The sequence below is a fragment of the Bufo bufo genome, chromosome 1 (assembly GCF_905171765.1).
Source record: "Bufo bufo chromosome 1, aBufBuf1.1, whole genome shotgun sequence".
Classification (NCBI taxonomy): domain Eukaryota; kingdom Metazoa; phylum Chordata; class Amphibia; order Anura; family Bufonidae; genus Bufo; species Bufo bufo.
The window spans coordinates 484727194-484751370 of record NC_053389.1 but is presented as its reverse complement, the minus strand read 5'-3'; the positions used below and the strand labels follow the sequence as shown (position 1 = coordinate 484751370).

The 24177-nt window shown below is 41.9% G+C and overlaps 1 protein-coding gene across 1 annotated transcript in view; it reads right to left on the bottom strand.

Annotated features, from left to right (window-relative positions):
* The window catches only part of TRHDE (thyrotropin releasing hormone degrading enzyme), a 1599235-nt gene that overhangs the window by 1460290 nt on the left and 114768 nt on the right, over positions 1-24177 (bottom strand). Inside the window, exon 2 of the mRNA XM_040410016.1 lies at positions 6375-6648. Within this exon, the coding sequence (XP_040265950.1) occupies positions 6375-6648 (274 nt within the window). The remainder of the gene's footprint in view (positions 1-6374; positions 6649-24177) is intronic.

The following is a 24177-nucleotide window of genomic DNA, read 5'->3' as shown; positions in this document are numbered from 1 at the left end:
AATGCCGTAGCCATGTTGGCTGCTGGCATTACAGTGATTGGCTGGCAGGAAAACGTCATCGGGTGCTATATTGCACCCGATGGCACGTGTTCGGCACAGTATTAGTCAGGGTGAGCTAGAGAGCAGAAAGGAGAGATAGTGTAGGAATTGAAATAGCAATATTTTAGTTTTTATACTTGCTATAGACCCAAAAGTCCTTTTAAGGACTATTGTGTGGGGCATCAATATATATATTTAGCGCAACCTGCGCTAAATTGCTAAAACTTGTTAGAGACCAAAAGTCCTTTTAAAGACTATTGTGTGTGGCAGCAATATATATATTTAGCTCAACCTGCACTAAATTGCTAAAACTTGTTAGAGACCCAAAAGTCCTTTAAAGGACTTTAATTGTATCTCGCAGCAATATATATTTTTAGCACAACCTGCGCCAAATAGCTTGCAATTGTTTATCTGCGCTACATCTACTGTCTAACGTGTGTGTGGAAGGGGTCATTTAGAAACCCCGAAACGCGTATGCTTTATACCTTGTTTCTGCATGCTGGCATAGCGGTTCCCCCGAATTCTAAAGTTCAACGGCCGAGTTGGATACCGGCGATCTCTAAAGGAACTTCCGTTCAAAAGCTCTGGGTCACATGAGCTCCAGCAAGACACGTGAGCGGACATTCATTTGGCGTCTATTTTAAAACTGAAGGACAACGAACATCTTTAGACACTGAGTCTCCGTAAGGACAAGGAGACACCGGTTGGGCACAGGTAATTGTGGTACAGCTGCGTTTAGTAGGTGGGACGCCACCTTGACATATTATCGCACTGTTTCCATTTGACTTTTACCTTAAGTCCCCGTGACTGTTTGCATATGTTATGTCCGCTTGATACCTCTGATAGGAGCATTATATGAGACTGATTGCCTTTCTAAAAGTTGAATAGAACTACTTGAAATGGTGATTAAAAGGAAGTTGGAAACCATTGCCATTATTTCAGCAATTAATATATCAAAGAAAAACTACAATCACGACCATTTGATTGCGGTCTCACATTGCAGTTATATAGACACATTGTTGAGTATTAATTGACTGCGGTTTCTCATAATATATATCCATTGTTACCATTTGTGGATCTAATGCTTATTTGATTTTAAAGCTGTATATTTTAATATTTATTTAGTTTTACTGCTATTTTAGGGGTTATATTCTCCAATAAATTAGATATCTCAGTTTGATTCCATATTTGAGTGCCTGGTCCTATATTTATTATTTTATTATATTGTCTTTTGTGACTGGGTGGGTCACAAGGACCAAGAGCACCTTATCCTGATAACTCAGCTGTAGTGATCCACAGTCATTTGTGAAGTGGGCATTAATGTCTGACCTCTGTGAGGTTTTACACAATTTTGAGGAATCAACACAGATGGTGAGTTGTGATAACGCTATTATCAGTGTAACCATGCCACTTCTGTGTCTACTCAAATGCTCGCTGCTCACAAATAAAGCGGACGCTTTGCATGTGGAAGAGGTGGAAATGGGGGATGACAGTACACAGAGTGATAGCCAGACCACCCTCAGTTTGTCTTCTCAGCGCAAATTGGATGATGATGAGGAGGAGAAGCAGGAGACGGTTGCCTCCGCTACAGAGGGTAGTATCCATGGAATTTTTATTCCATTTGTTCATCGTGGATGGGTAGAAGAGGAGAAAGAGGATAAGGAGATTAAGAGTCATCCTCCTGATGAGGACAGCAAAGTCTTGTCTGTTGGGACCTTGCGTTGTACGCATTTTGGCCAACACCGATTTCTGGTTGTTCACCATTCTCGACTCCCACTACAAAGAGAACTTCTTATCTCTCATTCGTGTAGTGGAGAGGACAAGCAAAATGGTGCAATACCAGAAGGTCCTTGTGGAAAAATTGCTCCAAAAATTTGCAGCTGATAACGAGTCCGTAGTTCCTTGGCCAATCGAGGTGGGGAGAAGAGGAGAACACACAGCAGTTCCAACAGAGGCAGGGCATAGAAACATAGAAAAACATAGAATGTGTCGGCAGATAAGAACCATTTGGCCCATCTAGTCTGCCCAATATACTGAATACTATGAATAGCCCCTGGCCCTATCTTATATGAAGGATGGCCTTATGCCTATCCCATGCATGCTTAAACTCCTTCACTGTATTTGCAGCTACTATTTTTGCAGGAAGGCTATTCCATGCATCCACTACTCTCTCAGTAAAGTAATACTTCCTGATATTACTTTTAAACCTTTGCCCCTCTAATTTAAAACTATGTCCTCTTGTAGTAGTTTTTCTTCTTTTAAATATTCTCTACTCTTTTACTGTGTTGGTTCCCTTTATGTATTTAAAAGTTTCTATCATATCCCCTCTGTCTCGTCTTTCTTCCAAGCTATACATGTTAAGGTCTTTTAACCTTTCCTGGTAAGTTTTATCCTGCAATTCATGTACTAGTTTAGTAGCTCTTCTCTGAACTCTCTCCAAAGTATCAATATCCTTCTTGAGATATGGTCTCCATTACTGTGCACAATACTCCAAATGAGGTCTCACTAGTGCTCTGTAGAGTGGCATGAGCACCTCCCTCTTTCTACTGTTAATGCCGCTCCCTATTCACCCAAGCATTCTGCTAGCATTTTCTGCTGCTCTATGACATTGTCTGCTTACCTTTATGTCTTCTGAAATAATGACCCCTAAATCCCTTTCCTCAGATAATGAGGTTAGGACTGTATCACTGATTTTATATTATGCTCTTGGGTTTTTTGCGCCCCAGGTGCATTATCTTGCACTTATCAACATAAAATTTTAGTTGCCAGATTTTTGACCATTCTTCTAGTTTTCCTAAATCCTTTTCCATTTGGTGTATCCGTCTAGGAACATCAACCCTGTTACAAATCTTTGTGTCATCAGCAAAAATACACCTTATCATCAAGGCCTTTCGCTGATAAAGATATTAAACAATATGGGTCCCAGAACAGATCACTGAGGTACCCCACTGGTAACAAGACCATGGTCTGAATATACTCCATTGACTACAACCCTCTGTTGTCTGTCCCTCAGCCTCTGCCTAATCCATTCAACAATATGGGAGTCCAAGCTCAAAGACTGCAATTTATTGATAAGCCTTCTATGTGGGAAAGTATCAAAACCCTTACTAAAGTCTAGATAAGCGATGTCTACTGTACCTCTGCAATCTATTATTTTAGTCACCGAATCAAAAAAATCTATAAGATTAGTTTGGCATGATCTCCTTGAAGTAAACCCATGCTGTTTTTCATCTTTCAATCCATGGGATTTTAGATGTTCCCCAATCCTCTCCTTAAGTATGGTTTCCATTAATTTCCCCACTATTGATGTCAGGCTTACTGGCCTATAGTTGCCCCATTCCTCCCTACTATCTTTATTGTGAATGGGCACAACATTTGCTAATTTCCAATCTTCTGGGATGACTCCTGTTACCAGTGATTTGTTAAATAAATCTGTTAATGATTTTGCTAGTACACAGCTAAGCTCTTTTAATAGCTTTGGGTGTATCCCATCAGGCCCCTGTGACTTATTTGTATTAATTTTAGACAGCTGACTTACAACCTCTTTCTCTGTAAAGACACACGCATGAAAAGATTCATTAGTCTTCCTCCCTAACTGAGGTCCTTTTCCTTCATTTTCCATTTCCAAGGCCTGGGACAGTTTGATGAGCCCCCGCCAGCAACCTCAACCTGATGCGTGGCCTAGTGTCACAAGGAAGATAAAAATTTGGAAGATGGTGAAGGAGTACATAGCAGACCGTGTCAGCTTCCTCAGTGATCCCTGTGTGCCTTACAACAATTGGGTGTCCAAGCTGGACACGTGGGACGACTGGCGCTCTACGCCTTGGAGGTGCTGGCCTGCCCCGCCACCAGCGTTTTGTCAGAGCGTGTATTTAGTGCTGCTGGGGGCATAATAACTGATAAGCACATCCGCCTGTCAACTGAAAATGCTGACCGGCTGACTCTTATAAAAATGATCAAGGCCTGGATTGCCCCTGACTTCTCTACTCCACCAGAGGAAAGCGGCTGAACATAAAGGCACTCTAAATGTGGCTTTTATGGTGTATTGAATACACTGTATTCCCATGCACCCCTTCCACCACTAAAAAGGGTATATGGTTCAATCTCTCTTTTCTCGTCCTCCTCCTCCTCCATCATATCAACATACTTATTAGGCTACCCTCACTCCTAACGTTTTAGAGGGTCAGCTCAGCAGCGGGCCCTCACCCATAATGTTTTATAGGCTCAGCAGCAGACCCTCACCCCTAAATTTTTAGATGGTCAGCTTGGCAGCAGTCCCTCGCCCATAATGTTTTAGATGGTCAGCACAGCAGCAGGCTCTCGCCCACAAATTTTTTTAAATGGTCAGCTCGGCAGCAGATCCTCACCCCTACTGTTTTAGATGGTCAGATCAGCAGCAGGCCCTTGCCCCTAATGTTTTAGAGGGTCACCAGCAGGCCCTTGCTCCTACTGTTTTTGAGGGTAACCAGCAGGCTATCAATCATAATTTTTCAAGGGTGTGTATGATGCCCTCCTTTATGTGTAATAAACGGTGTATTGGAGTGCCGGTTCCTTGTAATTTTTGGCAGCCCTTTCCCTTAGTGCATAGGCTTTATGAGTGTAGGAGTCCCACTACCTGAACAATTGTACCACAATGTGAGTGAGGCCCTCCTTTATGTGATATACAGGTTGCATCGGAGTGCCTCTTCCTTGTAATTTTTGGCAGCACTTGCACTTTATATACAAGTAAATATACAGGAAAGAATGTTTCCTAACAATTTTTCCTCTAAAATCGCTTTTATGTTCGGTTTTGTGCGTATTATTGTCAGTCTGTAAAAGTGGCGTACTACTCGAACAACATCATTCCCAGCAGCGACCTGGGAGTCCAAAATGCATCCAGACATCCTCGCCATGCTGTTCCCGAACCATTTCAGTGGTGTTTCCATCAATTTTTGACCTTTTACTATGAACAAGACACCCTCCCCTCTTCAGAGAATGGGGTGCCTGGTTTAATGCTCAGGTACTCCCATTGACTTCCATTGTGCTCAGGAGCATCCTGAGGTGTTCTACTCGAGCACCCAAGCACCCAAGCACTTTGTTGCTCGACCAACACTAGTGACATGTCCTCTTTAAGACAAAGAACATAAGTCAAAGAAACAAAAAGCCAGTGTAGACAGAGCAATTCACATTTTTATATTAGTTTTATTATGTTCATTGTTAAAGGATTGGAAATGTAGGCTTCTTGATGATCAATTTTATTTCTTTAGCTACTAAATTAATAGGTAGTCCCTCAGGAACGTATAGGATCTGCTGAATGATAAATTATGATGAATAATTTTTCTAAAATTAAAACCTATAAACTGATATACAAACTACAGTATACAGTACAAAAGTCTATATCTTGGGCCCTGAAAATAGAACAAAATCTATATATACTGATACAAAATATGATATGATTTAATGTCATTTGATGCATCAATCGTCCAATCAGTTTAGATTAATTGTACAAAACACACTTAGGGTCTATTCACACATCCGCAAAATGGATCCAAATCCGTTATGCAATTTTGCGAACGGGTGCAGACCCATTCATTTTCAATGGAGCCGGAATGTTCTGTCCGCATCTGCATTTGCGGATCCGCACTTCCACATTTGTGCTTCCGTTTCCGCAAAAAAATAGAACATGTCCTATTCTTTCCCGCAATTATGGACAAGATTAGGCATTTTCTATTATAGTGCCAGCGATTTGCGGTCCGCAAATTGCGGAATGCACATTGCCGGTGTCCGTGTTTTGCGGATCCGCAAAACACTTACGGACATGTGAATTGACCCTTAAACAGTTCATCCAGATATTTTTTGTTGTTGAACATTTTGCTAAAAGAATAGGTACAGTAACAAAACCTACTGAATTCTACTAAACAAAAACAAAATTAAAGTGATAAAAAATGCCAATGTGAACAAAGACCCACATTAAACAAAAACACAATCAGCACGTTTATCAGATTATGTATGTAACTGGAAAAAATTATACCGAACTGAGGCAGAGTGATATATGCCAAACAATATAATCCTGTGTTTCACACTATGTTTTCGTGATTATTCATTTTGTGAAAGTACTAATAACCCATCAACCTATTGGGTAAGTTAAACTACTCATGGAAAAAAAAAAGAGTAGAGAACCATAGAAGAAAAGTAGCATAATATATGCTTCCTACCTCTGAAAATAACATTGTAAGCATTTTGTTGCTGCATACATATTTTTAAATATATATGACACATACAAAATTATTCCATATTTACTATATCATAAGTAATATATATAAAATCACATAAATAACATGTAATCATGTACTTACTACAACACCACTCCGAGTGATAGCCTCGCGGTATGTGAAGTTGCATACTGCCCATGCAAGATAATATGTTGACATTAAAGGAGTCTGTGAGAAATGGTCTGTAACCCATCCACCTTCTTCAAAAACTGATGTCTCAACTGGCATATTAGACAGTGACATGTACAACGTTTGATGCCTGATACTTATTTTGAATGTTGCCTTGTAAATAGGCTCATCAAAACACGGAAAGGCTTTTCTGGCATGAATAGGTGAGAACTGAGTAACTCCGAGTGACCTGAGGAAAAAAAATGTTAAATTATAAAAAAAAAATAATATGTCCACATCAACTTTTTTACAGATATAATGTACAAATATCACATAAAAAAGAAATATAAAAGGACATAAAATATATTTTTATTTATATTGATAGATTGATATTAAAATTCACAAAAAGTGAGTAAATACATGAACAGTAGAGATAGAAAAAAGATGATGCTGGAACCACTTCTGCTGGCGCTGCTAGGCACGGCTAACCACAACGGAATAGTGTTTCCTATAAAACAACATATGACCTGCCAATCTGTGTACGTGATTGAATGTGGATGCATCCTGCAATATGTAGGGTGAACAACGCAAGCGCTGCAATGCCGCATGAGTCAATACAGATACAACATACTGCGGGAGTCTCTGAAGCTTAGCCTCTCAAGACAACGCGCTTTTATACCAGAGAAGAAAAAAACATCCCATAAAAGTCACTCCGATAGAACATATACCTGGGAACCCTTTTAACCGTTTTGAGAACTTACAAAAACGTGAGTTTTTTTGGATTTACCAACTCGACACCCTAACCCCACATGATAAAAACAAAATGAACAAAACAATAATCTAACTAAAGTACACAAATGGCCAGGTTTATATACGTATAAATCCCTTTCGACAACTATGTTTTGTTCCTGATGCCCTTATCCACGTATACAGTGCTGCCCCTGGCAAATTTTGACTTAAAGTTACTTTTATTCAACCAGCAAGTAAGTTTTGATGGGAAATGACATAGGTGTCTCCCAAAAGAAAATAAGATGATGTACTAGAGGCATTATTGTGTAGAAAAAAAAAAAAACATTTCTCAGCTTTTATTTACATTTGAGCAAAAAGTGTCCAGTCCAAAATTATTCATAACCTTCACAAACTGTCACAGTCTGTGGGAAAATCTAAAGTTCTACACCATTCCAAATAGTCCAAGCTGTTCTAAAGCACCCTAATTACCCTGATTAATTGGGAACAGCTGTTTTAATCAACTCAACAGGTGAAAAACAGCAGCTCTCTGCAGTTGGTTTGTGGATAGTCATGGCTAAGACAAAGGAGCTCAGTGAGGACCTGTGGCTGCACATTGTGGCTGCTCACAAGTCAGGAAAGGGCTACAAGGCCATTTCTAAATGTTTTCAAGTGGATGTGGTCGGAAGCCAAAAGTGACACCTGTGCTGGCCAAGAGGATAGTTAGAGAGGTGAAAAATAATCCAAGGATCACCATCAAGGCCATCCTGGTGAATCTGGGCATTGCTTTTGGCAATGTCTCAAGGCAGACAATCCAACGGACACTGCACACTGCTGGGTTCCATGGATGCAGACCAAGGAGGACGCCACTTCTCCAGATAAGGCACACAAAAGCTCGCTTGGCCTTTGCAAAAGCTCATCTGGACAAAGAAGAATACTTCTGGTCTTCTGTGTTATGATAAGATGAAACAAAAATTGAATTGCTTGGTCACAATGATTTTTTGTTCATTTGGCGTAAAAAAGGAGAAGCCTTCAACCCAAAGAACACCATCCCCACTGTCAAACATGGTGGTGGGAACCTAATGCTTTGGGGGTGTTTTTCAGCCAATGGTCCAGGGAACCTAATCACAGTAAACGGCACTATGAAAAAAGAGCAATACATGAGGATTCTCAACTACAACATCAGGCAGTCTGCAGAAAAACTTGGCCTTGGGCACCAGTGGTCATTTCAGCATGACAATGACCCAAAACACACAGCAAAAGTGGTGATGAAATGGTTAGTAGACAACAACATTAACTTTTTGGAGTGGCCCAGCCAGAGTCCAGACTTGAATCCAATTGAGAATCTGTGGAGGGAGCTAAAGATCAGGGTGATGGCAAGAAGACCCTCCAACCTGAAAGATTTGGAGCTCATTGCTAAAGATGAATGGGCAAAAATACCTGTGGAGACATGCAAAAAGCTGGTCTGCAATTATAGGAAGCGTTTGATTGCTGTAATAGCCAATAAAAGCTTTTCTATTGATTATTGAGAAGGGTATGAATAATTTTGAACCGGGCACTTTTTGCTCAAATGTAAATAATAGCTGAGAAATGTTTTCTTTCCACAATAATGCCTCTTGTACATCGTCTTATTACCTTTTGGGAGACACCTATGTCATTTCCCGTCCAAAAATTACCTGCTGGTTGAATAAAAGTAACTTTAAGTCAAAATTTGTCAGGGGTATGAATAATTATGGGCAGCACTGTATATAGCTTTTTTGTTATATACATAACAAATAGCAAGTTCAGCAACATTTCTCTTTGAAGGAATGCTACTATAATTTTACTTTATTTTTATTTATTTTTTGCTACATTTCTGATACCATGAAATAGATACTGCCCTCAAAACAACTTAGGCACGTACCATACATTTTTAGACATACTACCCTTGGTCAGATTTTTACAATATATGCCCTCATAATTACCCACACACCTGGTATTATATATATATATATATATATATATATATATATGTGTGTGTGTGTGCCCATACATATATACACTCTCCCCTCCTTCTATGATTATTACCATTCTTCACATATGAACCACCAGGAATAATGGTGGGCCTATATTACTAAAACTGTTTGTATCATGGAATACTCCTTTCTTGTCTGCTAAACATATATACAGTACAGACCAAAAGTTTGGACACACCTTCTCATTCAAAGAGTTTTCTTTATTTTCATGACTATGAAAATTGTAGATTCACACTGAAGGCATCAAAATTATGAATTAACACATGTGGCATTATATACATAACAAACAAGTGTGAAACAACTGAAAATATGTCATATTCTAGGTTCTTCAAAGTAGCCACCTTTTGCTTTGATTATTGCTTTGCACACTCTTGGCATTCTCTTGATGAGCTTCAAGAGGTAGTCCCCTGAAATGGTTTTCGCTTCACAGGTGTGCCCTGTCAGGTTTAATAAGTGGGATTTCTTGCCTTATAAATGGGGTTGGGACCATCAGTTGAGTTGAGGAGAAGTCAGGTGGATACACAGCTGATAGTCCTACTGAATAGACTGTTAGAATTTGTATTATGGCAAGAAAAAAGCAGCTAAGTAAAGAAAAACGAGTGGCCATCATTACTTTAAGAAGTGAAGGTCAGTCAGCCGAAAAATTGGGAAAACTTTGAAAGTAAGGGCTATTTGACTATGAAGGAGAGTGATGGGGTGCTGCGCCAGATGACCTGGCCTCCACAGTCACCGGACCTGAACCCAATCGAGATGGTTTGGGGTGAGCTGGACTGCAGAGTGAAGGCAAAAGGGCCAACAAGTGCTAAGCATCTCTGGGAGCTCCTTCAAGACTGTTGGAAGACCATTTCAGGGGACTACCTCTTAAAGTTCATCAAGAGAATGCCAAGAGTGTGCAAAGCAGTAATCAAAGCAAAAGGTGGCTACTTTGAAGAACCTAGAATATGACATATTTTCAGTTGTTTCACACTTTGATTATGTATATAATTCCACATGTGTTAATTCATAGTTTTGATGCCTTCATAGTCATGAAAATAAAGAAAACTCTTTGAATGAGAAGGTGTGTCCAAACTTTTGGTCTGTACTGTATATATTATGCTTAGTATCTGTACATACATATGCCTTATTTGTCCTTCTTGTCCTTATGGATCTTAATGTATATTGCTAAGATTGTACTTTACTTCGTTTTACAGAATCCCCCAAGTATTCCTCATATAAGCCCTGATTGCCCTATCATTATAAAGAGAGCTTCAGCGCACAAACACAGACCATTCCCCTACATCAGCGAACGCTCATTTTTCGGATGCACTCTGGAGATGCGGCACGTCATCGCCTGAAGTCAGTGTGGGTGTGTCTCGGACTGACAGCCGGCTGGCAATCACACAATACACCTGACCACTGTCAGGGATAGACAGCTAGGTGAATATCATTATCACTGTCACTCAACATGAGACAACCCATGGCCACGCCCCCTTTTCTCGGGAATAGCGTGCACAAACTGTGTTTTAAAGAGTACTGTGTGTTTGTATGCCTGTTAATAGAATATTGTCCTGATGATGAGGGCCATGCACCCTTGAAATGCGTAGACATTAATAAAAAGGATTTTACACCATAAACCTCACCTGTGACATTGTGTCTAGCAGCGCCAGTAGAAGTGGTTCCAGCATTATCTTTTTTCTATCTCTATTGGATTCGCCACCGCACTGGATCTAGAAGCACGGTTAGGAACCAAGGCTGCGGTCGGGATTATACACCGGCACGATTCTCTAAGCTGTTGTGACTTTATCACAATGCTCTCTGGTAAGCGCAATATATACTGTCTTACTAAAAGCCATCTATCACTGTACCACACATGAGGCGCTGCCTCCTCTCTCCTTTTTACTATTGTAAATACATGAACAGGCTATATGGCTATGGTTTAGGAAATTCAAAGAAAAGATTTGGAAGGTTTGAAATCACATTGAATTTTGACAGTTTGAAAATATTTTTACATTACTCATAATCTATACAAAAATCAGGCTTGTAAATTACTCCCATTTACTTAAAGGGCATCTGCCAGCAGATTTGTACCTATGACACTGGCTGATCTGTTACATGTGCGCTTTACAGCTGAAGGCATCTGTGTTGATCCCATGTTCATATGTGGCCTCACTGCTAAAAAAAATATGAAGTTTTAATATATTCAAATGAGTCTCTAGGAGCAATGGGGGTGTTGCCATTACTATTTCTGCAATTGGCGCACCCTCTGCACTTTGATTGACAGGGTCAGGTGAGTTGACGTTTTTAGTCTGGCCCTGACAATCAAAGTGCAGAGGGCGCAGCAATTGCAATGAGAGTTGAGCTTCTAGGGGTAACAGCAACACTCCTATTGCTCCTAGAGGCTCATTTTCATATATTAAAACTTTATTTTTCTCAGCAATGCGGGCACCTATGAACATGGGACCAACACAGATGCCTTTGGCTGCCAAGTGCACATGTAACAGGTCAGCCAGATTTTTAGATACAAATTTGCTGACAGCCCTTTAAATGTGAATTAGCTGTAATACCAAACATAATTAACACCAAACTGCCATTGTTAATGAGAAAGTAATTTTTTAAAAATAAATTCTGACTACTCCTTTAATCTGTCTGACTAGTTGCATACATTAAAAATATGTACATATAGAGACACTATCATATTGACAAGTGGCCAAATCTAGCACATGTCATATCACTGACCTATGAACATCCCTTATAACAACTAAAGGAATCCTGTAAATTTATTCTAGAAAAGCATCAGGTCACAGTTGTGTAGCTACTGAAACAGTATCATTCAAATCCAAGTCTTTCATTGCACATCGGAAATAAAGAAAAAAATATAGCACAGCAATAAATAAATATCAAGGTTATTTGTCTGTTTTCTGTGTTTCTCGTGGTATCTCACTCTAATTAATCTGAAGCCATGTTCAGCTATCCCAGAAATGTCATGCCATATGTTCACAGAGCCCTAAATTGTTTTCATCCTTGATACAACACAATTAAAAGTCTACTGACATAAATACTACAAAACATTACAGAAATCTATGTACGAGATAGACTTTTTGTTTTTTTAATAAAACATACATAATACAATAAATAAAGATTATATAATTATATAGCAATTTAGTTTAAAGTGGTCCTCACCTGGTCAGGCACCCCTGCCAATCAGCTATTCTGCAGTAGATGAAGCTGTGGATGGACCTGGTTGAAGCAGTACTGCTCTCATTAATTTTGGTGACAATTTCTGGTGCCGGATCTACTGCAGAATAGTTGATCATTGAGAGTAGAGATGAGCGAATCAAATTTAACGAAGTGGAATTCGATCTGAATTTCAGGATAAAGTTGATTCGCCCTGAAGCCGAATTTCCTTGTGCTTTATGGTAGCGAATCGATTTAACCTGAAATAGTGTAAAAAAAAAACATACTTCCCTCCACTCATGACGTACGTGCCGTCTGCTGCCATCTTGATTAAAAATCTCGGCTGAAATCCCGGCATGGTGACGCCATCTAGGGACGCGCAAGATCTTCAAGCAAGATGGTGGCAGCCAGCCCATCGCAAGGAAATGGAGGTGGTAAGCATGATAATTTTTGTTACTTTTTTAATGTTAATTTTACACTGTATTATTGCTATTAGATGCCGCGATCATGTATGAACACGGCATCTGAGGGGTACAATGATGGGGAGCAGCACTATCGCAGATCCCTGTCATTGCACCCGCTACTTACAAAAAAATGCACTTTGTGACAAAGTCATTTGTCACAAAGCAAATTTTTTAATTTTTTTTTGCTAAGCAGCCAAATAGAATTTTCCAAAACTTCACTCATCCCTAATTGAGGGTGCAGGGAGGTGGACTCTCACCAATCTGGTGATAGGTCAAGATTCTAAGAGAGTCCTTTTAATGAAAAATATGAAAGAATAGCTAAAGGCTTGATAGCAACATACTGCCTATCTTACATAAGGCTCCATTCACACTGAACGGAATTTCAAACCCATTCATTTCTATGGGGCAGCACATCCGGATCCGCATTTCCGTTCCTCAGAAAAATAGAACATGTCCTATTCTTGTCCGCAATTGCGGACAAGAACAGGCATATTCTATTAGTACTGGCAATGTGCGGTCCACAAAATGCGTAACGAGCATTGCCGCTTTCCGTGTTTTGCGGATGCGCGGCTCCGTGGATCCGCAAAACACGTTGCAGACGTGTGAATGGAGCCTAATACTAACAGGATGTATCATTGCAGTAACATCCCACATGCAAAATTGCCACAAAGATATGTACATTTTCCATTTCTTGATTTCATTTTGCACGATGCGATGTGTTTTTCACAGATGGTTGCTAAGAGATGTTGCTTGCATACTTTCAGATTTTTATCACGTGCTTGCAAAACGAATTAAATCGCATTGCACCTGCGCGAGAAAAACTGAACGACTGAACACGATTGCATACTAAACTGAATGAACTTGCTTGCGAAATCAAACATTTTTCACTGAACGCATCCGCAATGCATGCGGACCTAATCCTCTCACTCTCGTCTGCAAGGGGCAGTAGGCAGTTTTTCTTGTGGCTATACCATAATTTGAAACCTGCATGCTTGATCCAGCATAACATGAAAGGGAATCATTCGCCAGCGACCTCCCTTTCCAATGGTTTGCATAGACACATAGCTGTGGTTCACCTGATTAAAATAATGTAATTGTTGAAGACCTAATTCATATATCAACAAAAGGTATCATAACTCGAGAATGGAGCCTAGGATCAATAAAAGAAATACAGCGATTTACACAGGTGAGCCACAGCTATGTTTCTATACAAATCGGTGAAAAGGGAGGTCACTGCTGACTGATTTCCTATAGGAAGTGATCCGATCCGTACTCCAAAATAATAAATATTAAAATCCAACCCACATAGCATCAAGACAGAGATGCTAACATGACTTATAAATGGGGGAATATAATTTCTGGGTAGTAAACTTTTTGTATCCCTAAATACATATTGCTGTTCTTTAAAAGTAAAAAAATAAGATTTATTTTTTTGGGGGGGACGGAACAAGCTGGTTTATAGGTATAATTTTCACGGTCATAGTAGAATAAAGAGGTTCTGCATACAATCAAGCACTGTCATATATACTATTCCTAAATATAAGTAAAGCTGCTTCAAAACCCCCTGGTGACATTAAATCTAGAAAGAATATGTAAATATTTCTTTGTTCTGGAGTGCATTGTAAATTCATTATATCAGGCATGAACATGCCAGCGAACAGTTCCCGGTGAACATCGCTTGTTCGCGTTCAACGCGGCGGGCGAACATATGCGATGTTCAGTCCGCCCCCTATACATGATCATTGAGTAAACTTTGACCCTGTACCTCACAGTCAGCAGACACATTCCAGCCAATCAGCAGCAGACCCTCCCTCCCAGACCCTCCCACCTCCTGGACAGCATCCATTTTAGATTCTATCGGAAGCTGCAGTCTTAGTGAGAGGAGGGACAGTGTAGCTGCAGCCGATTTAATAGGGAAATCGATAGCTAGGCCAGTGTATTCAGTGTCCACTACAGTCCTGAAAGACTCATCTGATCTCTGCTGTAAGCACCCCAAAAAGCCCTTTTTAGGGCTAGTACATCAGTCTGCTTTTAATTTTTTTCCTCTGTAATCTAACTGCAGTTCCCTGCCAGCGTGTGTGTCAGGCACACAGCGTATACTGTGCCCACTTGCCCAGTGCCACCACTCATATCTGGTGTCACAGTAGATTATATAAAAAAAAAATCTTTTTTGACTGTAATATCATTTCAGTTACTTGCCTGCAAGCGTGTGTGTTAGGCCTACAGTGTGTACTGTGCCAACTACTGCCAGTGCACAGTGCCACTCATATCTGGTGTCACAGTAGATTACATTAAAAAAAATATATATATTTTTTTTTGACTGTAATATAATTTCAGTTAATTGCCTGCAAGCGTGTGTGTTAGGCCTACAGTGTGTACTGTGCCAACTACTGCCAGTGCACAGTGCCACTCATATCTGGTGTCACAGTAGATTACATAAAAAAAAAAAAAAAACTTTTTGGACTGTAATATAATTTCAGTTACTTGCCTGCAAGCGTGTGTGTTAGGCCTACAGTGTGTACAGTGCCAACTACTGCCAGTGCACAGTGCCACTCATATCTGGTGTCACAGTAGATTACATAAAAAAAAAAAAACTTTTTTAACTATAATATAATTTCAGTTACTTGCCTGCAAGCGTGTGTGTTAGGCCTACAGTGTGTACTGTGCCAACTACTGCCAGTGCACAGTGCCTCCACTCATATCTGGTATCACAGTAGCTTGCACGCATAGTACAACTAAACTAATCTAAAAAATGACAGGCAGAGGCAGGCCATCCCACAGGGGCCATCGTGGTCGTGGTGCTGTGATTTCCTTTGGCCCTAGAATAATGCCCAGCGTTCAGATTAGCTACTTGAGAAATCATGCCCAGTTAGGTTCCCGAGCTACTTGAGAAACCTTGGCGCGGTGCTCGGGCTCAGACATGTCCTCCAAGCAGGATATGTTGGCTAATTCTCAATTTTACACCAGTACGAGGGTTAGTAAGACCGCATAGTGCACCTGTATTTGTTTTTGTTATGTTATTTTGACTGTTTATCACATCCACACAATTGCTATCCTGTGTAGGATGTCCATTGTGGTACTTGTGGTCCGCTGCAGGCATCCTCCATTGTATGCATTTTTGCTGGGGATTGCCATTAGCAATGGGCCACAAGTGCAGGATCTGCCCCCCCGGTATAGATGCACCACTGCATATGGGGTTGAGGACTTCCTGCTTTTTAATACCACACCAATTTGTAGTTTGTATTTTGAATTTTTGGAGGTGTAGAAACTCCTAGTCTGAATGTGCCTTCATTTCCATCCACAGGCAGCATTCTGGTGCACATGTGAGGCCTGGGCTATATCAGCCAGTCTTGGGTGGGGCTCAGAGCTCTCTGCCTCCTCCCATTGTATCCATGGTCACATGCTGGAGGTTACTGGGAGATTGCTTTGAGTCGGACCTTGCGCACCTGTAATTCGCCCACTGGCTCCTGGTATTGCCCATACGGCCCAGGTAGGTTTAGCGTTAGGTTCCCGAGCTACTTTAGAAACCTTGGCGCGGTGCTCGGGCTCAGACATGTCCTCCAAGCAGGATATGTTGGCTTTTTCTCAATTTTACACCAGTACGAGTGTTAGTAAGACCGCATAGTGCACCTGTATTTGTTTTTGTTATGTTATTTTGACTGTTTATCACATCCAAACAATTGCTATCCTGTGTAGGATGTCCATTGTTGTACTTGTGGTCCGCTGCAGGCATCCTCCATTGTATGCATTTTTGCTGGGGATTGCCATTAGCAACGGGCCACAAGTATAGGATCTGCCCCCCCCCTTGTATAGATGCACTATGCCACACTCCTCGGATGAGTCCTCTTCTGCTGCTGCGTCTTGCTCCACATCAACTGCACCCCCCCAGCTCCCCAGGGGCTATTCCACCTCCCGGATACAACAGTGTCACGCAGTCTTGGGGATGACTTGCCTGAAAGCAGAGAGCCACACCGGACCAGCACTCCTGTCCACCCTGAACGCACAGGTGGATCAGTGGCGGACTCTGCACCAACTGGAGATCGGCAAAGTGGTGTGTGACAACGGAAGCAATTTGTTGGCGGCATTGAATTTGGGCAAGTTGACACATGTGCCGTGCATGGCACATGTGTTGAATCTGATTGTACAACGCTTTGTGCATAAGTACCTAGGCTTACAGGACGTCCTCAAGCAGGCCAGGAAGGTGTGTGGTTATTTCAGGAGTTCCTACACGGCCATGGCGCACTTTTCAGATATTCAGCTGCGAAACAACATGCCAGTGATGCGCTTGATTTGCGACAGCCCGACACGTTGGAATTCAACACTCCTAATGTTCGACCGCCTGCTCCAACAAGAAAAAGCCATCAACGAGTATTTGTATGACCGGGGTGCTAGGACAGCCTCTGCGGAGCTGGGAATTTTTTTGCCACGTTACTGGACGCTCATGCGCAATGCCTGTAGGCTCTTGCGTTCCTTTTGAGGAGGTGACAAACCTAGTCAGTCGCACTGAAGGCACCATCAGCGACATCATCCCGATTGTTTTCTTCCTGGATCGTGCCCTGCGAAGAGTGCTTGATCAGGCCGTAGATGAGCGTGAAGAGGAAGAGTTGTGGTCACCATCACCACCAGAAACAGCCTTATCAGCATCGCTTACTGGACCTGCGGCAACGCTGGAAGAAGAGTCTGTGGAAGAGGAGTCAGAGGAGGAATGTGGCTTTGAGGAGGAGGAAGACCAACCACAGCAGGCATGCCAGGGTGCTCGTTGTCACCTATCTGGTACCCGTGGTGTTGTACGTGGCTGGGGGGAAGAACATACCTTCAGTGAGATCAGTGAGGACGAGGAACAGGACATGAGTAGCTGGGCATCCAACCTTGTGCAAATGGGGTCTTTCATGCTGTCGTGCCTGTTGAGAGACCCTCGTATAAAAAAGCTGAAGGAGAACGACCTGTACTGGGTGGCCACACTACTAGACCCCCGGTATAAGCAGAAAGTGGCTGAAATGTTACCGAATTACCAGAAGTCGGAAAGGATGCAGCAGTTCCAAAATAAATTAAAAAGTATGCTTTACACAGCGTATAAGGGTGATGTCACAGCACAACGGGAATATAACAGGGGAAGAGGTGAAAGTAATCCTCCTCCTACCACGACCATGCCGGCAAGGACAGGACGCTTTACAGACGTGTTGTTGATGGAGGACATTCAGAGCTTTTTAAGTCCTACGCATCGGCACAGCCCTTCGGGGTCCACCCTCAGAGAACTACTCGATCGACAGGTAGCAGACTACCTCACCTTAACTGCAGATATTGACACTCTGAGGAGCGATGAACCCCTTGACTACTGGGTGTGCAGGCTTGACCTGTGGCCTGAGCCATCCCAATTTGCGATAGAACTTCTGGCCTGCCCCGCTTCAAGTGTCCTGTCAGAAAGGACCTTCAGTGCAGCAGGAGGTATTGTCACTGAGAAGATAAGTCGCCTAGGTCAAAAAAGTCTATATTACCTCACCTTTATTCCGATGAATGAGGCATGGGGACTGACAGTGGGCGATACATTTGACTAAAAAAGGCCTGATGAGATGAGCTGCCTTGGGCTAAAAATGGTCCACACGCTGCTGTATTTTATCTCTGCATGGCGGATGACTTGTGTGACTTATCCGCCACCAACTAGGGTTCAAGCGGCAATGTTTTAGTGCACTTTCTGCCTAGAAAACATCAATTTTTCTGGCCGCTGCTATAGCAGCGGCTGCAACAGTACCTGCTTTTTCAGGCATGTGTACATACCTAATATTTGTTGCCTCTGGTGCTGCACTGTGGCTGCAAAAACAAAACAAAAAAAGGCATATACATGTGTCAGTTCCCCTTCATGATCGTTACCTTGTTGTGGGGAAGGGGCTTGCGTATCACAATGAAGCGACCACCTCTATGAGTGTGTTGGCAATGGGAATGTTGGCACACCCCAGATGATAAGGTCGTTGCTTTATTGTGAACAGACCAAAAGCGATCGGCTGGATAATTTTGCATAGAAAAAACATAAATTTTCTTTGTGATCATTAAAGCCTACTAGGCCAACAATGGGCCCACACTGCAGAATCATTGTTTTCTGGGTCACTTAACTGTCACTGAAGTACCTCAGCACGACAATAGGCTTTGAAAAACACCCATTGCCTGCAATCTCCCAAACGTGCGCATGAGCACAGTCATCACTACACCAAGATTGACGCATAGAGGAATAAAATTTATGTCATGAGTGTGTCAACTATTGACAACTCTTTGCGGTTGTCTAAAATCTATTCCATACACGTCCCCTGATAGGGATTAAACTGATAGGAATAGTACTACTTAACACACCACTCATATCTGGTGGCACAGTACATTGCAAGGCGTATGCGCAGTGCCCCAAATTGGAAGTAGCAGGACCAACCAAGCATCTTTTTCCATCTCCCGGTTCCTAAAATCTATTCCATACACGTCCCCTGATAGGGGACGTAACAGGGATTAAACTGGTAGGAATAGTAATACTTAACACACCACTCATATCTGGTGGCACAGTACATTGCAAGGCGTACGCGCAGTGCCCCAAATTGGAAGTAGCAGGACCAACCAAGCATCTTTTTCCATCTCCCGGTTCCTAAAATCTATTCCATACACGTCCCCTGATGGGGGACGTAACAGGGATTAAACGGATAGGAATAGTACTTCTTAATATACCACTCATATTGGGATTGCACAGTACATTGCACGGCGCACGCGCAGTGCCCTAAATTGGAAGTAAGAGGACCGACCAAGCATCATTTTCCATCTCCCAGTCCCTAAAATCTATTCCATACACGTCCCCTGATAGCGGACGTAACAGGGATAAAACTGATAGGAATAGTACTACTTAACATACCATTCACATTGGGATTGCACAGTACATTACACGGCGCACGCACAGTGCCCCAAATTGGAAGTAAGAGGACCGACCAAGCATGTTTTTCCATCTCCCGGTTCCTAAAATCTATTCCATACACCGGCCCCTGATAGGGGACAAAACAGAGATTAAACTGTTAAGAACAGATTTTTTTTTTATTTAAAAAAAAAAAGAGGACAGCCTCTGCGGAGCTGGGTATTTTTTGGCCGCGTTATTGAACGCTCATGCACAATGGCTGTAGGCTCATGCGTCCTTTTGCGGAGGTGACAAACCTGGTCAGTCAAACCCAAGGCAAAATCATCGACCTCATCCCATATGTGTTTTTTCTGAAGCGTGCCCTGCGAAGAGTGCTGGATCAGGCCATAGATGAGCATGAAGAGGAAGAGTTGTGGTCACCATCACCACCAGAAGCAGCCTTGTCGTTGTCGATTGCTGGACCTGCGGCAACGCAGAGAGAGGAGTCTGAAGAAGAGGAGTCAGAGGAGGAAGGTGGCTTTGAGGAGGTGGAAGACCAACCACAGCAGGCGTCCCAGGGGGCTTGTTGTCACATTTCGGGGACCCTTGGTGTTGTACGTGGCTGGGTGGAGGAAGAGACATTCAATGACATCAGTGAGGACAATGAAAGCGACATGGCTAGCTTGCTATCCAACCTTGTGCAAATGGGGAGTTTGCGGTTGTGCAAATGGTCTGTTTGCGGTTGTTTGTGGTGTGTTAAACAGGGAGTTTGGTCTGTCAGAGTTTGGTCTGTCACTGTGAAGCGGGCATAACGCTTGCACTATCTGATCGATACAACATCATACCTGATCGTATACACACACTGGATGTTTTAAAGCACGTTATTCCAAACAATTTAGGAATGTTAGGTGATTTATGCCCTTTATGGATTAAAACCCGACTCTGCGTCAACTATGTAATTTTCCATGGGAGTTTTGCCATGGATCCCCCTCCGGCATGCCACAGTCCAGGTGTTAGTCCCCTTGAAACAACTTTTCCATCACTATTGTGTCCAGAAAGAGTCCCTGTGGGTTTTAAAATTCGCCTGCCTATTGAAGTCTATGGCGGTTCGCCCGTTCGCGAACATTTGCTGAAATTCGCGTTCGCCGTTTGCGAACGGAAAATTTTATGTTCGCGACATCTCTACATATCAACTGCTTGCACGATTATGCACCTTATGTAGAGCAGTTTTCCCCTTAGATATAAATGGGGTTGTTAACATTGTAAGAAGGTACAAGGAATGGATGATAGGTAAGTGTCACCAAGGTTCCTGTGTTAGCAGCAGTTGCTGTTTGACACTTTGCTATTTAGTATCTCTGTAAATTGATAATCCTGTACGGTTATTACTGGGAGTAGTCAAAGTGCTGGGTGGGTAACTACTCCCCACATTCCAGGCCGGGTTTTGTCAGGCCTATAAAAAAAACAGCCAGCAGTGTCAGGTGTGGGGAATTATCTCTCTCTGACATTGGAGCTCTGGCAATCTCTGTACTGGGATCTGAGCCTTGTGCCAGGCAGGAGGCCTGAATCCATGAGGACTGCTCTGTTCTAAGCTATGCTGGTCAGGTGTGGATTAAAACCCAGGACAAAAGGTGACTGTTTTGTTTTTGAGCTATCTGGGTGTGAACTAACACCAATACTGCAAATGAACTGTTGTACTGTGTACTTGCAACAAGTGTGAATAAACACTGAAATTTTTGACTTATAAACTGGTCTTTGCCTCTACACTGCGTCCGGTTGTCCTGACTACCAGAGCGAGTCCCCACACAAAAATAGAATATTTGCACCAAAATCTGCACCAAAAATGCATATAAATTGCACCAAAAATGCACCAAAACTATGATAAATGGTGTAGATTTGTGTGTGATTTTTTTGTCGTTTTGTTGCAGATTTCATTTTGATTTTCTGCATACAAATTCAGGTAGCCTAAATACTCCCAAGACAAATTCTGCATAATTTGCTGCTAATAATTCTGCTGCAGAATTAAGGGAGATACATTACAGATTTTATACTGTACCCTTACGGTGCTTATCTAGAGTAGTTGATGCTTTCTTACCCGCTGCTCCACTTTGAACAGCAATTTCTTACACCACACAATGTCAATTTTTCATGGACATTTTACAATCATTTCTGAATTCTTTTTATGGGTGTCTGCCACTTTTTAACAGCCATTTTGCATCCATTTTTATTGCTTGTGAAAAAGTCCATTAAAAAAGGATGATTTTCATTGAGCTTTTAAGTTAAAACCTTAACCCTTGCAGTGCCGCCCTCAGTATATATATATATATATATATATATATATATATATATACAGTACAGACCAAAAGTTTGGACACACCTTCTCATTCAAAGAGTTTTCTTTATTTTCATGACTATGAAGGCATCAAAACTATGAATTAACACATGTGGAATTATATACATAACAAACAAGTGTGAAACAACTGAAAATATGTCATATTCTAGGTTATTCAAAGTAGCCACCTTTTGCTTTGATTACTGCTTTGCACACTCTTGGAATTCTCTTGATGAGCTTCAAGAGGTAGTCCACTGAAATGGTCTTCCAACAGTCTTGAAGGAGTTCCCAGAGATGCTTAGCACTTGTTGGCCTTTTTGCCTTCACTCTGCGGTCCAGCTCACCCCAAACCATCTCGATTGGGTTCAGGTCCGGTGACTGTGGAGGCCAGGTAATCTGGCGCAGCACCCCATCACTCTCCTTCATGGTCAAATAGCCCTTACTTTCAACGTTTTCCCAATTTTTCGGCTGACTGACTGACCTTAATTTCTTAAAGTGATGATGGCCACTCGTTTTTCTTTACTTAGCTGCTTTTTTCTTGCCATAATACAAATTCTAACAGTCTATTCAGTAGGACTATCAGCTGTGTATCCACCTGACTTTTCCTCAACGCAACTGATGGTCCCAACCCCATTTATAAGGCAAGAAATCCCACTTATTAAACCTTACAGGGCACACCTGTGAAGTGAAAACCATTTCAGGGGACTACCTCTTGAAGCTCATCAAGAGAATGCCAAGAGTGTGCAAAGCAGTAATCAAAGCAAAAGGTGGCTACTTTGAAGAACCTAGAACTGTTGGCCCTTTTGCCTTCAATCTGCAGTCCAGCTCACCCCAAACCATCTCGATTGAGTTCAGGTCCGGTGACTGTGGAGGCCAGGTCATCTGGCACAGCACCCCATCACTCTCCTTCATGGTCAAATAGCCCTTACTTTCAAAGTTTTCCCATTTCTTAAAGTAATGATGGTTACTCATTTTTCTTTACTTAGCTGCTTTTTTCTTGCCATAATACAAATTCTAACAGTCTATTCAGTAGGACTAGCAGCTGTGTATCCACCTGACTTCTTCTCAACGCCACTGATGGTCCCAACCCCATTTATAAGGCAAGAAATCCCACTTATTAAACCTTACAGGGCACACCTGTGAAGTGAAAACCATTTCAGGGGACTACCTCTTGAAGCTCATCAAGAGAATGCCAAGAGTGTGCAAAGCAGTAATCAAAGCAAAAGGTGGCTACTTTGAAGAACCTAGAATATGACATATTTTCAGTTGTTTCACACTTGTTTGTTATGTATATAATTCCACATGTGTTAATTCATAGTTTTGATGCCTTCAGTGTGAATCTACAATTTTCATAGTCATGAAAATAAAGAAAACTCTTTGAATGAGAAGGTGTGTCCAAACTTTTGGTCTGTACTGTATATACACTCACCTAAAGAATTATTAGGAACACCTGTTCTATTTCTCATTAATGCAATTATCTAGTCAACCAATCACATGGCAGTTGCTTCAATGCATTTAGGGGTGTGGTCCTGGTCAAGACAATCTCCTGAACTCCAAACTGAATGTCAGAATGGGAAAGAAAGGTGATTTAAGCAATTTTGAGCTTGGCATGGTTGTTGGTGCCAGACGGGCCTGTCTGAATATTTCACAATCTGCTCAGTTACTGGGATTTTCACGCACAACCATTTCTAGGGTTTACAAAGAATGGTGTGAAAAGGGAAAAACATCCAGTATGCGGCAGTCCTGTGGGCAAAAATGCCTTGTGGATGCTAGAGGTCAGAGGAGAATGGGCCGACTGATTGAAGCTGATAGAAGAGCAACGTTGACTGAAATAACCACTCGTTACAACCAAGGTATGCAGCAAAGCATTTGTGAAGCCACAACACGAACAACCTTGAGGCGGATGGGCTACAACAGCAAAAGAACCCACCAGGTACCACTCATCTCCACTACAAATAGGAAAAAGAGGAAAAAGAGGCTACAATTTGCACGAGCTCACCAAAATTGGACTGTTGAAGACTGGAAAAATGTTGCCTGGTCTGATGAGTCTCGATTTCTGTTGAGACATTCAAATGGTAGAGTCCGAATTTGGCGTAAACAGAATGAGAACATGTATCCATCCTCTGATGGCTACTTCCAGCAGGATAATGCAACATGTCACAAAGCTCAAATCATTTCAAATTGGTTTCTTGAACATGACAATGAGTTCACTGTACTAAAATGGCCCCCACAG